Here is a 16127-nt window from a genome sequence, read left to right as displayed (position 1 = left end):
TGCCCAGGACTGGTAATTCAGAGCCAAACTGCAAAGTCAGAAGGAAAGATGGTGAGGAGCACAAAAAGGAGAATGGCAATGCTGGAACCCCTGTCTGCCTGGCACGGGGGGACCATCTGCTTGCACTACCAACCTGTGCTTTGGCTAAAGGGTCACTTCCAGGGTCACTCCTTTACACATGTGACCCTCATCTCAGAGTCAGCACCTCCAATGGCCTCCCTGCTGCCCCCTGGAGGATGGGCTGGGGACTAACAGACATCGTGCCAGTCCTTACAGTACCTGCAGCTGTGCCCTACTTGTCCCAGCTGGGTCATGTTGTGGGGGCTCAGTGCTCTCATCTCTCTTTCTACCTCCCCCCCCACCATGACATTGTACCCATCACACACACAGACTTTGCTGCCCTCTTGTGGCCACTGCATTTCCACACTGCCCTGTCCAATTGCTCTGCCCTGACAGTGGGGGGTGGGGGGGTCAGTGCTGTCACCTCCGGTGGTCTCAGGTGGGGCTGTCCTCACCCGTGGCACCCCCTGTCAGCCTATTCACGTGTTATCATCCAAGATGTGACCCCGTGTTTACGTTAGTCACTCTGAATAAGCCTGGTGTGCCACATGAAGGATGAGGATGATGATGATGATGATCCTTTAGCGTCACCCTAATTCACCACTCCAGACATCTCAGGGCACCAATGTGCCTTCTCTGCACTTCACTTTCTATGCTTTGATGCGACAGGAGCCGCCAGCGAGATGGACGTGAAGAGAAAAGAGAAGGGGGTCTTCACTGTGGCATCTGGGTCTCTGTGGCAAATGCAATGAAGAGTGGGCAAAGACCACTGGGGGGACACATGGAAGAGCAAATGGACAGTCGTCAATCAAAGTGATATGGACAAGGCGACTCGACAGAATTGATGCAAAAAAAAAATGACATGGCACAGAGCTGGGAAACATCCCATAACAAGGCCACGTGCCACCCTAAGAAGGAGAAGTGGCACATGGCGAGAACACACAAAGTCCACACAGGCAGTAAGAAGCTATGAACCTGAGCTATGCGGCTGCAGGGCTAACCTCTGAGCCACCAAGCCTGTCCAAGCATAAGAGGCAGAGAGATCAAAACTCGACAGATGAAAGGCGCTGTATAAGTGGTAGACCTTTAGGACATAACAATAGTATTGCTCTCTATAACTGGCAGACCTTCTGTTACACTGCAGGGATGACTGGGGTGCAAGGTGGCAGGTTATGAACTGAAAGGCGCTATATCAAGTACAGAAACAGGCCTGCGTGGCCTCCTGGGCTCTGAGATGGACAGGTGGGTTAGAAGAGGATGGCAAACACACCCAGTCGCCATGCCGATGGAGTCTTCCTGCCATGAAAAGCGACCTTGGCAGACTGGCACTCGGTGACGCTCTGCATGATGCCAGCTGACACCCACACAGACTCTGAGGGCTCCGTCAGACCGTGTTTGGCATGTTGTGCCAGAATGAAGTCTCACTGCCACCGTCAACACATTTGATAAATTAACAAGGCCGTAATTGCCCTGAGCTGGCAGGCCAGATGAGGCCCAGGTGGTCAGGATGGCACATCAGCATTCCACATTTTCCAAATCATAGCACTTGGCAATTTGAGCTCCTTCACGTCTGCTTAATTCACATTTGCAGTAAATAGGGCATGGAGGTGGCAGTGCCACCCGGCTGTGTTTGGGCTGATCTGACCCGAGGTGCCACTGAGTGTTGCTTGGGTGAACTGAGCTGCATGTGTCCTCCACAGACTGGCAACTTCAAGACCTGCTGTTGCTGGGGCAGATGATGCCCTCCATGAGCTGCAGATGATACGGTTAGTCGAAAATAAACGAGAATTAAAAAAGGCTCTTCATTCAGGGGTCTTGTGCTGCCCTGCTGTGTTTCCTGGCAGGCTGTCATTGGCACAGCCTCTTGGTGTCTGCTGCCTTTTCTCAGCTCATCAATGAATCGTTTAATCGACGAATCAAGAGTTCAGACTGACAGGAGGGTGGCCAGCAGAGGGCACCACTGAGCTGACAAAGAGACGGGCTGCTGGTGTTAAGAAGTCCAAATGAACCAAAACTTCCTTCCCCTCCATTAATGTAATATGGCGCCTTTCACTCTATCTATCTATCTATCTATCTATCTATCTATCTATCTATCTATCTATCTATCTATCTATCTATCTATCTATCTATCTATCTATCTATCTATCTATCTAGCGCCTTTCCCAGTTCTCACTATTTCTGTGCCTTTCACTGAGGCTGCTAGGCTCAGTTTTTAAATCAGTTTATAAAGTGCAGGGGTCCGCCCTGCGGTGCCACCCTGACATCCCCAGTACAAATACTTGAGGAACACAGGCGTCAACAGCCAAGGGCTTTAAGGGTGCCCCCCCCCCCCATCCTGCCCTGCGTGATTATTATGGGATGTCTGTTAAGGTGGGGGGCATAGAGGAGGCAAACAATAAAGTTGGGGACTCAATTCAGAGAAGCCAGCGGGTGTACTGAGGTGACATCAGGCAGGCTCACGCAGAGGCGTCGCTAAGGTTTTCAGCGCCAGGGGACAACTGAAGATTTCGCGCCCACTCCTGTTTGCCAAAATGCGATGGGGAAGGGAAAGAAACATCAATTTGGCGCCCCCTGGATGCTGTGCCCGGGGACAGATGTCCCCCCTTACCCAGCTATGCCACTGGGCTCATGAGACAAGGCTACTGGACTCTGTACATGCCAACACCAGCCAGGCCGGTTTACAGAGCCATGCCAGTCTGGGTCACAACCCAGCCTCATACCCGCATCGGTGAGCCAACCTTGCTGTCATATGGCCAGTGCCCTGCACACCTCTCTCTGGGGTCCTCTGGTTACTGGCACTGTGCCAGCTAGGTACCTTAACTTACAGACTGGTTCTTTGACCTCAACTCCATTCTTCAGCAACAGGCCTAAAGGGGGCGCCAGCTGGATGGTCACTCTGGAGGTCACACTGTCCTTACATAGCGCTCACCCTGAAGCCCTGACAGCTTAAAAATAAGGATATGATCACAAGTTGAGGGCAAAAGGGGGCAGCATGAGAGGCTGGCAGTGGCACTGCTTTGGGGTGCCCTCATGAACTGAATAGGCAGATAGATTCAGACGGACCTGACGGGTGCCCCTCTGAGGCCTGTCCTGTGATCCCAAAGTCACCCACCGACGGGTCTCTTAGTGATGGACTCATGCAAGCGCCGTCTGTCTCGTTGGCTCCCCCTTGGTCCAGGGTTCAAGTGCAGCGCTAGAGAAGGTCCGGAGTGGAGCAGCCCTGTGGGTTCAGGACCATGGAGAGCGATGTGGAAGTCACAGTAGGCTGGGCACAGTAAGTATGCCAGTCAGATGGTAGGTCATATAGAGAGTCAAAGGAGCCAACTGACAGGCTGGTGAGGCCTCCTCTGTGTCCAAATTACAAAAATGACCAAGCCAGGCTGGTAAAGGTGAGAGGAGAGCGGCTGGGCTGGCTGAAGACCACCCTTAATTAAAACAAAACACAAGCCAACACAATGAGGGTCTGTCCAAGAACGCCACCCCATGCCACTGCATTCAGTTGTCAAGGCAACCAGCCCAGCAACCGGTACACAACATGACTGCCACCAAGAGAAGGTCCAGTGAAAGGGCTCTCAAAGTGGCAGCAGAGCAATGTCACCATTGTACCTAAATAAACTCACAACACCCACTGCCGCATCACAGGTGAAGCTCCTCCCCCTCAGCCGATAGGTCACTAGATGACGTCACTGGTGTTTAAAGAGCAGCATCTACTGGGGAACACTGGAACTGCAGGCTGCCTGGGGGAGTAGAAGGTGAGCTGTGACAGGTGAAGGGCTCACCCGAGGGTCCCAAACATGCGGCGTTCTCACCCAGAGCTGAGCGGAAACTGTAAAGCTAAATGCCCCAAAGGGGGTACCCTCATCAGAGGCGGCGGCGGTGGTGGCGGCGCTGGGACTTACGGTTGGCAGAGCTTGATGAGGTCCTGGTCGGTGGTGCCCGGTGGGAGACCTCGGATGTACAGGTTAGTTTTGCTCAGCTGCTCACTGCTGCTGCTGTTGCTGCTGCTGTTGGTGCTCGGGCTGGGGGGCGCCATGGGATGAGGAGTCAGGGCATAGGATTGCTGCAAGGGAAGGCAAGGAGACCACTTAATATAGCTCCTTTCTCGAGACGCATTACAAAGAGATGAGAGGGGAGCCTGAAGCCATGGGGTGGCAGTCATGGGGATGTCACCACCAATGCAATTCACGGAAGTCGACACTTATATATAGCGCCCCGCAGGCGTCACGCACACACACGCTCAGTAAAGCACAACATTTACACACACGTGACAGACGATAGAAGGGACTTCAAGATAAGGAACAGCCAGAAAAGAAGCAGAAGCCCAGCCTGCAGGGGGCAGTGTTGGCAGTGCCAGCACAGGAAGAGCCGCCTTACGATTGCCCACCTGGCCCACTCGGATTGGCTCTTTGGTTTGCCTTTGTACATGTTGTCATTTTGAACCCCCCCCCCCACTAATTGTGAAGCTGAGACCCCAGATGTTCTCTTTCTGCTTTGTACGCATCGATGGGGTGTGGCGGCATGAGAGGCAAGTGGGAAAGGCGCTACATGACATCAAGACAGAGGTGAAAATAGGATAGATAGATAGATAGATAGATAGATAGATAGATAGATAGATAGATAGATAGATAGATAGATAGATAGATAGATAGATAGATAGAGTGAAAGGCGCTATATTACAGATAGATAGATAGATAGATAGATAGATAGATAGATAGATAGATAGATAGATAGATAGATAGATAGAGTGAAAGGCGCTATATTACAGATAGATAGATAGATAGATAGATAGATAGATAGATAGATAGATAGATAGATAGATAGATAGATAGATAAGGGTCATAGTCTCTTTTGGAGTGACAGCTCAGTGTGCTCCGTGTTGTCAGGTCAAAGCCCCCTCTGTGATCTTGCACGTTGACCACACCAGGAGGACACAAAGACTATCAGGTGCAGTTCAGCACCTTAACCAGCAGGGCAGCCTGATTCGGGGTCAAACCTGGGGGTAGGGACACAACTTCCTACTGTGGACCCCCCTACTTAGGAGTCTTACAGGTGACATGGCTCCCTGAGTGACACCAGCAGCAGAGCTTGATGGCATGTGTGCTGACGAGTGGAGGGCTCAGTAGGTGAAGGGGGCCTTGACGTGACAGATTTTTTTATAGCGCCTTTAACACTCAAGACCACCTCAGGGTATCCCGTCCACATCAGTGGGAGGGCTGACGAGGGCCATCCGAGTACTTGCTTGTCATATTGTGCCTTTCATACCCAGCAGTCTACTGTATTTTATTGCATTTCAGCCATTTGTCACATGGATTGTGCTGCCTTTGTGACATATAGCGCCTTTCCGGGGTCACTAACTTGCTTCCTGCTTTTCCGCCGTCACCTTTCCTTGACGGTGGGATGCCATGACAGGCTCGTCCTCAGCTGCTGTCTCGCAGTTTCCCTTGTCATCCCGCTTTTCCAGTTGTCCCCTGCTTTGGTGGCCTGGCTGATTCATTCCGATGCTCTGTCTTTTATGATTCCCCTTTAAGTGTCCTAAGGGAGGCTGAATTCAGACTGATAAATAAATAAATAAATAAATCAATCAAACAGGATGCTAAGTGGGCTCGTCTTCATCCAGACAGTCTTTCTGTATGTCAGTTCAGTTGCGGCGAGGGGGCCGGGGGGCTTCAACATCTGCTAGTCAAAGAAAAAATAAATAAACAACAGCCGTTTGACAAGGCCCTGAGTCGAGACTTTAATGGCCGTCCCCGTGGAGTGAGTGGGCCGCTTTAGGACACCCGCCTGTTCAGTGCGCTCGCGGCCCACTTGTCTGTAACAGGGTGCCCCCCTGCTGGTCAGCAGAAGTCATGCGCTTGGACTCTTCCAGCATAGACTAGTCCTCCTTCTGCTCAGGACCAGCTCATCTGTAATGGGGAGTGCGGCGCCCCCTACTGGTCAGCAGACAATGAGTGCACTGGCCAGGCGCTGGGACTCCTGCAGTGTGGACCGCTCACTCATTTTAGTCACAAAGACCATCAGCAGCTATGGGAATCAGAGGAGCCAGTGTGCAGAAGACGTGGAGGCTAACATGGGCATCCTCAGGGTCACACCATGGGAGTCCACCTGGAGGGCCCTAAATGTGAGTGGGGGGAGTGGCCAGAGCACGAGGGGCATGTTCAATCCCATAAATCCTCTGGTGCCAATGTGTGCTCGTCCCCTGGTCTGGTGTGCCCTTTCATAGCGTCCGAGGCCCCACACCTCTAGTTGGCACCTCCTATTTGATTTTTGGCCAACCTGAAGATAAAGATGGGCAGAGTCGATGGATGTGGCGAGCAGACTGAGGTCATGAGGTCTCCTTATGATGCCAGCCTGACACCATCCATGGCACCTTTTTTCTCCCAGGTCCCAGGCCATTTTGAATACCTTGAGAATGGGAAAGGCACTATATAAATCAAATGCATTATTATTATTATTATTATTATTATTCATCCTTCAGTTTCAGGATGGTTCCCGGGGCCAGTGATGCCCAGGTGATCTTCTTCTCTGTGCCAATGCTTTACACAGCAGTAGCATCACATGATGGGGATCACAGCATGCCAACCCATCTCCAGGAATTCCCCATAAGGCCGGATGAGATGTCCACACTTCCTGCTGTTCTATGTGACCAGGTGTGGCCCCCCCATATCCACCCTGCCTCACTTCACCTGTGCTGTGCTGAGATGATGCCAAGCAGATGGGCACATCAGTGCCAGCCTCCTGTCCATTTCTCACAGAGCTTTACAGAGGGCTGCCTGCTGCCCTCTATCTGAGCTGTCACATTCACTCTGAGGCTCAGGTGTCACTTTGTCACTGTCACCTCCACTGGGGCCTCCTCGCCCGGCAGCTTGTCACACTGCTTCTTAGTCTTCTGTTGTAGTTTCATTGAGATGGGGTTTCTGTAAAAGGCGCCATATCACACAAACATTAGGACTGCAGAGTCTACCTGGTGGCATTGGGCATAAGTGCAGCCAGAATGGGTCACCAGTCACATGGAGATGTCCAAATATATCCTGACGGTGGCTTTAGACTCATGAGAGGACAAGCAAAGTCACAGTGGAGAGACGGGACCTCAGCGACATATGGGACAGAAGGGCACTGGGTGGCATGACAAGGAGAACTGTAGTCTAGTGGAGGGACAGCCAACCCTCACAGTTTGAGAGGTGGATGATCAGGCGCCACCAGGGGGCAGCAAACTGTTAAAGAGAAGAGGCTGTCACTGCAGGAAGTGGGCATGAGAGATGAGAAAGATCACAAGACTGGCACTGCCATTGGCACACTGGGGTCTGACTGCCAGTTGACTTCATACCACAGTTCAAAAGGCTACACTTGCCAGGAGGGGTGAAGTGCCAGCCAATAGAGAAAGAGGAAGAGGAGGAGTCGGATGTGAGGGGGTGGAGCCTGTCCTCCACGCCATTTCTCGTTTGCTCCATTTTTGCAACTCTCTGCTGCACTTGTTTTAGCTCAGAGTCTCCACAAGGGGGCACCCTGTTAATTTGCATTAGGGCTGTAGGCTCAGCCATCTTGAAGGGGCTGAAGGGGCAGCTAAGGTGCCCCCACCCCCCATCTGACCCCCTCTGTTTGGGAGCCTTGGGTTCAAATTGCTGCCTATGTGGAGCCTGCATGTTGTCCCCATTGCCATACTTGAGTCTGCATTAGTCTGGGTGAAGGGGGCATGTGGTGACCATGTCCTGTGATGGACTGGCACCTGTCTAGGAATGCATCCTGCCTTGTGCCTGCTGCTGCTAGGATAGGTGGTGGGCATGGAACCAGCCCTGGATGGGAAGCCCACACTCACCCACTCACTGATGCCCTCTGCTCCAAGGGTCACCAAGTGACCTCCAGCTTGGCCCTGGGCAGTGACAGGTGACCACAGAGTTGGCACCCCAGTTAGAAGTGGAGAGAGATGGCAACGCCATTTAATGTGCCCCGCCATTTATCCCCATTGCTGCATCAACAAAAATCAACAGAGTCACATGAGTAGAAGTGTCATATCCTGCAGCCATTTGTCACTACCAGGTGACATCTAGAGTACAAGGACTGGGAGATGGCTGCACTACCTGCTGTGCCACCTGTACACTCCAAAGATGTAAGGATGTTTGTTGATTGGTGCAGCATGAGGCCGTGACGCCCTCCGTAAATGAAGAGCTGCTGAAAAAATGGAAACGTCGACCACCTGGGGGCGGCAAATGGGCACCTAAGACATGCAATCAGCAGCAGGGAGTGCCAGGCGCAAACTCAGCCCGGCAGGGAGCCCACAGGCTTTCTGTCACTCACTCGCTCACTTGTTGTGCCACCGTCATGGTTACTCTTTGTCACTCGCTAAAGTGACGACTTCAGACAGCTAAACAGCGGGCCTCCTCTGAAGGTGCCAGTTTTGGAAGTCGAGTCCTCGTGTTCACAGTGGCACTGTGGGAGCCAACGAGAGTCTGGAACTCTGCAACTGGAGGGGGTGCCACGCTCAGTGGGCAATAAGTAAATAATCCAAAGGCTAAAGGAGCAAGAAGGGCAGGATGGATGGCAGGATCTGAAAATGGCCCTGTGACACTGGCGAGTGACAAGAAGAAGAGGAGCGCTGACCCAACGTGAGAGATGCCCGGGCCACCTATCGACTTTACTATCTGTCTGTCTTTCTTATTCATACCTCTATTATATAGTGCCTTTCACTCTATCTATCTATTGATTATATACAGTAGATAGCATACGCCAGTCTGAATGCCCGCTCCTCTTCAAACCTTCCTTCTAATTTCCAAGTGAATTATTGACCACCAGACCCCCCATCAGTCTGTCCACTCATTTCTTGAACTTGTCATCCAGCAGAAGGCTACAGGTGACCAAAGCCTGTAACTTGGCAGCCTTCTCCTTAGGGAGCGCCAGTCCACTGAGACACATGGAATCTGTTCAGCTCTTTACCTTCACCCGGGCCAATGCCAACTGCATTGAGAGGCGCCACCTGAGCCAGCCAGGAGTTGTCGGGTTCTGTTGGGTCAGCTGCAGGAGGCCCTCACTTTCACCATCTTCACCATGCTGTCCAGTGATGGCATGCCTTGGCACAAACAGCTGTGGCCATCAGCTTCATATCGATAGACGTGAAGATGAAGGTGCCCAGGCTTGGTACTCCTCTGAGGCCAAAGTGCTGGCGCCAGATGTCTCATTTTTTCCTGCGGTGCAGGCACACTGCCAAAGACCCACTGATGTGGCATTTAGGAACACGTCCTCCACTGTGATTCTGATGGAAACTGTATTTACCATTTGATGTGGTGGCACCTGCTGGCACATGCAAAGCCCCAGAACAAATGACACCAGGCATGTGGCCCACACAAGCTTTTCAATACAGAGCCAGCTGTGCCCACTAATGGCTGTGTGGATTTAATACAGAAATGTGAGGAGGCACAGAGGGCTGCAGGGCTTCATGGCATCAGTCATCTGCATGCCACTACACCTTCATGAGCCCCGTTCTTCAGGTTCTTTGCCTGTCCTTTCTCCCTGGCATCAAGTTTTGGACTCAGATATGGCATTCAGTGCCAGCTGGCAGGCAAGTGAGAGAATACTACCAGCCTCCTGCCTGCCTTTACTTTTTCAAAAGGGTCTTGTGGGCACACTTCTTTTCAACTGGGACCACAGACTGCCCTCTGTTGGCCAGGTGGTGTCATGATGTGGTGCCAACCTTCCAATCCCAATTTCTGGGTGATCCATAGGACCTGAGGATGCCTGCTCTGGCACTGAATGCCCTTTGCTATTCTGGACTGGCAAATACTGCCACCTGGTGGTGTCCCTCTGCCTACACAGGTATGACGATGTGCACCTCTACTGCTTTGCCCGTCCTTATCTCGTGCTCGTCCATTTTCGAGATGGTCATTGTCCATGGGCTGGCACCGTTTAAGTAAAAGACAGACTTCTGCCCAGTGTGTGTGTGGGGGGGGGGGGGGGCATACAGTTGGCATGTTAGGACAATGAATGAGTAAAGGGGCAACCAAACTCTTGTCTACGGGCTGCCAGAAGGGCTGCTGTGCCACATGTCACAGTCACTCTGAGATGAAGTCCCCTGTCATCCCACCCGCTAGGTGTCTCTGTGGACAATCCTGACAGATGTCACCCGCAGGTGTCATTGAATGTCAGTGAGTTGGCCAGTCAGTGTTAGGAACAGCGACCCCCTCAACCAGAGTGAGGAATAGGGGGGCAAATGTAGTGCATGTGACACTGCAGTGTCACATAAAAGGGACATGCTGAGGACGGCTGTGGAGTGAAGGCACCGCGCTCAACCGTCTCTCGTTGATTGATTGATTGATTGATTGATGTCCGCATGTCTGTGTGTCTGTCTGTATTTATTTATTGATTGATTGATTGATTTTGCTGCCAATCCTCTGCCCCCTCACTCTTTTCATTTTTTTTGATGTCACCCGCTGTGCTGCCACCTCGCCAACCGTCCAATTGTCTGTCATGGATCAGCTTACATGTTGAGCTGGCGCATTGGCGCTGGTACTCCTCAGGGTCCCTGGTGGTGGCCGCTCTTCTTCACGTCATTTCCTGTTCCCCTGTGACTCTCAGCAGGCAGCCGATGAGCTAAATGTCTCTGGGGCATTTGCAATGGCAGGGGCACAGACCTTTTAACAGGCATGTGCCATCACACCAAGGGCAGCTTGAACTTTGTCACTGAACTGATGTCCTTGTCATCGTCTTTCACATCCAAGTTTACCCCAATGGCCCAGCTTGGTTGACTGTCACCCTGCTGTGTGCCTTACAGAATGTTTTCTCCTGTGGGCACCTGGGCACAATTGTGCCAATGCTCCTGCTAATCACCTTAAACTAAACAGCAGTGTATATGTTGTTAGGACGACTTTAAATTCTTTGTGTCGAAATCCTCAGACCCTCAAAGCCCCTCCAAGGCATTTTAGTCTCATAATGAGGTGGTCCACACAAGGTGGAGGTGACATCGACACTGGCACAGCTTACAGCTGGCCAAAGAAAGAGAAAGCAGTCAGAGAGTTCAGCACCCTGGTCAGCGCCTCAGCAGCGTGGCTGGCGACAGAAGCGGGCACAGCACACCCACATGAGAGCTCAAATGCCAGTCGGTGTGTGACCAAGGGGTAGAACTACAGGGGGCTGAATGCGCCCACACTGTCCATTGTTGGTGTGTCCCTCTTTGCCTGCCCTTCAGGACCCCCGCGCTCTGTCACCTCGCCTATGACGACTGTGAACGTCTCATTGCACGTATGGCTTTTGTGGGGTCCCTGTCCTTGTCACTGTCCCTGTTATTGAGCTTGAAGCCAAATGAATGAGTGGCAGAGCTCAGTTCATTTCACCTTCCGTTTCCTGTTCCCCACTCCTCTGCCTGTTGGTGCCCCCTTTATGCTCCACAGTGGCACCACTACAGTAAACTCTTAGTTCAGCTGCCCACTGGCTGCCACTGGCCCTGATGTTCATGGGCAGAGTGGCAGAGTGAGGATGCTCAGCCAATGCCAAGGCCGTGATCTGTGCTGCCAGCTGGCATATGGTGCCATGTGATGGGCCAGTTAGGGATGTCGGGGGTATTAAGGCTCAACTAATCCAGGATGTGCCCACCACACATAGCCCCCCATTCAATTTCTGTGCTTCACACTTTCACTACTGTGCCACAGCACCCCCTAGAGGCCATAATTAGCACAGGAGGTGTTGATCCAGAGAACCAGAAGACATGGGGGGCTTCCCCATGGGACCACCACACACACTATCAGGGTCATATATGATTGGTCTCCAAAGAGCAAAGGGATGAGAGGCATCCGAGAAGACCCACAAAACAGGCCTGCCCAGAAGAGGCCTCACCCCAGGCAGCCCACAGAAGTTTCAAAGTGACCTGAAATGCCCACAGGAGCCACGAAAAGCCTCTGGCCTGGATGGGCGGGGCCAAAACAGCAACTTTACTACTAAAGATTTTTAATTTCAGATTTCAAACGGAAGCACAAGAAGTGCAAAGTGAAGGTGAGCTAAAAAGCAATTGCAGAAAGAAAGAAAGAAAGAAAGAAAGAAAGAAAGAAAGAAAGAAACCTGGGACCCCGAAAACGTCCAGAAGGAACTCAAAGAGACAGGCTGGAGGCGGGGCTTCAGAAGTGGCTCCTCCCACAAAGCTCTAGGAACACAGCAGAACAGCACAAAGGAGAAACAGGACAATATGAGGACACGCGAGAAATGACAAAAGGGACACGAAAGTAAACACAAGCCAGGGAGCGGATGGTGACAACGTGACAAGGGCCATTCTAAGCAGTCGGGGGTGCTGGCCGTCTCCCCCATGACAGCTGCTTATTTGGACTTTCCGTTCCACCTTAAATCCTGTTTCATATTATGTGCCATACAGATGGGGGGCTTCAAGCTCCACCCTTCAAAATAGGGTGGGCCGCAAAGTCCGAGGAAGTAGCCATCATCAGCCATGCTGGATGTCCCTGTGCTGGGCACCAAAAGAGGGACTTGATGGCCACAACCAGACACCTCAATCAGACAGGTCACCCAGAGGAGCAGGATGGGGGGCTCCATTAAGACCCTCATGAAAAGCCCGGGCTAACAACAGAAAGGCAGCATGAGGAGAGCCGAGAAACAGTGACACACCTGTCCCATGCCAGCACACCGGGGCGTCCATTTCTAGTCCAGTGGGTTAAGGACTGGCGCCTGGCCATGGCTGCATGTCACAAATCAAATGAACGTCACATAACAAGTGGCCAGCGTGGCACTACGCTCCACACTTCCAGCGCTGACACCTGACGACGGAAACAGAAAGACAACGGCACTCACAGGCTGCTGTGCCAATTTCAAATCGCCTCAAACAAGCTTGTCACGAGCGAGTGATGCCAGTGCACCCTGTTGACAGACGGAGGGAGGCGGCTTCACACCGAGGTGACATGCCAAAGATGTCATTTGAAGAAGGCAGCTGGCAGGGATTTTAAAGATCCCCTGAAAATAAGCAGCATCTGTGTGATTGAGCCAAGGGTGGCACGCCGTGGCAAGACGCTGGAACTGCGCAAAGCCTTGTCTGGCTTTAACATCGGGGGGCTCGTGCGATGCTGTCACCTGGAATGACACTTGCGCCGTGGCCATCCCACAATCCCCTTCTTCTCTGAGCTCGCTAATCATGGCTGCCCCTTTAACAAGTGACGAGTGAGAAGAGCAAGTTCAGCCACCTTTAACATCACAAAAAGCCATCAAACGGGCTGCAAGTGCCCAGGCCGACTCGACTGGCACCAGACAATTGTGATGCCATCATCTGACAAAGGCAGCCCATGAAGGGAGAGCCTCGCAAGGCCCTGCTGCTCAGAAAAACCTCGGGCCTCAAACTGCCCCACAAGTTCAGAATCAAAAGGCTTTGAGGTGACAAAGGACAAGTGACCGTGACATGCACAGACCTGGCACAGCTCAAACACCACACCCCACGTCCATCGCTCTCCACCACACAGACCTGCTCTGTGCCAACTCCGCCAACTGGCAGGGCCACCTCAGTGGCACAGTGTCACGTCTTGTGCCCGACACAAGACGTGCCATTGAGCAAGCAGGTGGTCCGGGACGTTTCAGGTCTGCATGGGAGAATTGCAAATGTGGAATCACAGAAACGCCAACGTGTGACCCTCACCATCACATTGACGATGCCCTTCAGGCCCCATCGCTAGACCACACGCTTCAGGTCACACCTGCATATTAGGACCACTGCAGAACCAATTGGTCACCTGGAGCAGACCACAAGGGGACACGAGAAATGACCCTGAGCATGTGGTGGAGAATTAGGAAATGTCTGAGGGGGCCTATGGCCCTGGTGGGTTGTGCCCACCTGCCCTCAATATACAAACAGATAGAAGTGGTGGGTGAGACAAAACAAATCATGACCAGTATCAGGCCAAGACCCCTTACTGGCACAGAACCATTGTGCCCATATTTTGAGAGAATGGCTGGTCAGGAGCCTTTTTCAACACTCCGTGTGGTGGGTTCAGTACAGTGCCCCCTGCACAAAGGTCACTTACAGACATAGGACACTTGTGTCCTCCAATGTGACATAAACTCAGTCACCCACACTGTGAAGACAAACCGCTTGATTTTATATAGCACCCCTCCTAGTGAGCGTCAGGCCAGAACTCTTCACAAGTCACGTGAGTCACTGAGGGTCACTCTGGAGGTCCGCGGCAGACGTGAAATCCTCGCAGCAAACATCCACATCAGGGCCACACAGCTGGCTCAGTGACAGAGATGAATCGAGACACAGGAACAGTACAGCTGTCACTGGCCAGTCACATGACCCACTGTGGGCAGGCAGCAGACTTTAACCATGGGGGGGGCTCGCCTTCAACTTTGCCAATCAACAGACAAGCAGGACGGGCAGACGGGCACTCAGCATGTGGACTGAACCCGTGTTCATCCAGGGGCACTACGAAACATGCCACACTTATTGTTAGGGGTGAGTGCCACCCAGGGGAGACAAGGCGCTATAAATGATGGGGACATAGACAGAGGACAAAAAAGAGAGAAGAACAGCAGGAAGGAGGATGAGTGAAGGAGGTGGACAGCCATAGATAGATAGATAGATAGATAGATAGATAGATAGATAGATAGATAGATAGATAAGTGAAAGGCGCTATATAATCCATTGTCACGTGTATTTGAAAGGCGCTATATACAATACCAGCTCCCATACAAGATCGTTTGTAGCTAGACCAATGTCCCAAGGTTCAGCCCCTCCTTGTGCGCCCTCTTCTGGCTGGAGTGTCACCTTTGGTCATTTCTCCACCTGTAAATGCCACTTTTCTTAACTGGAGCAAATCTTTCACTGTAACGCAGCCGACGAGCCACAGGGCGAGGGGTCCATTGTGACATTTTGATGACCAAATCCCTTTGCACTTCTTTGCCCTCTTTATGACGTTTTTGCTTCTCGGGGGTCTTGAGCTGCTCCGAAGCCCCAGGATCAGATCTCAGGCCTATTCTGGTCTGTGAGGAGTTTGCATGTTCTCCCGGTGGTCTGTGGACCCCCCTCTGGATTTCTTTGCTTTTTGCAATGTTAGCTCACAATGGGCCTGGCTTAGGATGGCTGCCATGTTATGGAAGCCCCCCGTCCTTATACACCAATATGCCGGCTGTTCTGTCATATTGCATTTCTTGGTCCTCACATTACGCTCAGAGCTCCGTTGGGCGCCCAGTTAGCCCACACTGAATGGCGTGTGGTGAGTGAGTGGGCTCCGTGTAATTGAGCTCGGGGGGCTCGAGCTCCCTGCGGAATGAAGACCCTCCACTCCCAGCCCCTTGGTTGGACAGAGTTTGTTTCAGGTGGCTGAGCAGCTAGCATCGTACAAGGTGGTGGTCCCAAGTTTGTTTGCTGGGCGCCCAGTGGGATGGCTCCCTCCCAGGAGTGCCACCCGTGTGACGAGATGCAGGTGACGCAGACATGAGTGTAACCTGACTACGAGGGACATGGCACCCTGTGAGGTGACCAATTTGTTAAAACTGCTCAGAAACTCAGAGACTGAAAGGCAAAATGGAATTGACATGTGGGGGGCTGTAAGGCACTTGATGGGGAGCCACCGGCGGGAAATGTGCGGGCACAGCGTGAGACGATCAGCATGGCGAGGCGAGTCGCACGGTGGATTATTTTGGGAAACTAATTAGTCTTCACGGAAAAGAAATGCCGCCGAGCAGCCTGGCACAAAGACCGCGACGCCGGCAAATTGAATTTTCTGCGCCGTTCTGCTCGTGTAATTAAACAGGCAGCCGAGCTGCCCGCACCCACCCTGAAAATTGGGGGGGGGGGGGGCTTTGGCTCAGGGCTGCCCTCCCCCCAATTGGCAGCCACAGCTGGCGGGGAAAGTCGCTGAATTCCGACATGGCGGCCATGCTCCCCATTCACACGACATAGTGAGTGCTGGCAAAGAAAGAAAGAAAGAAAGAAAGAAAGAAAGAAAGAAAGAAAGAAAGAAAGAAAGAAAGAAAGAAAATCCACGTGTGCCCGTCAGCCATGAAGGACTTACGAGAGACAAAGGCGCTTTATGACGACATTAGCGAGCCCTTAAAGGTGCGGCACACTGGAGGAGCTCAAATGTTCAAAGGAC

The 16127-nt window shown here is 52.2% G+C and overlaps 1 protein-coding gene across 3 annotated transcripts in view; it reads right to left on the bottom strand.

Moving 5' to 3' along the window:
* The window catches only part of rbms3 (RNA binding motif, single stranded interacting protein), a 73185-nt gene that overhangs the window by 35516 nt on the left and 21542 nt on the right, over window positions 1-16127 (bottom strand). For all 3 annotated transcript variants that reach the window (XM_051935660.1, XM_051935659.1, XM_028817843.2), the window contains exon 2: window positions 3960-4120. In XM_051935660.1, coding sequence (XP_051791620.1) covers window positions 3960-4120 — 161 coding nt within the window. The remainder of the gene's footprint in view (window positions 1-3959; window positions 4121-16127) is intronic.

The sequence above is a fragment of the Erpetoichthys calabaricus genome, chromosome 13 (genome assembly GCF_900747795.2).
Source record: "Erpetoichthys calabaricus chromosome 13, fErpCal1.3, whole genome shotgun sequence".
In the NCBI taxonomy this organism is placed as follows: Eukaryota; Metazoa; Chordata; class Cladistia; order Polypteriformes; family Polypteridae; genus Erpetoichthys; species Erpetoichthys calabaricus.
The sequence above is the reverse complement of the archived record's forward strand: the minus strand, read 5'-3'. Positions and strand labels throughout refer to the sequence as shown.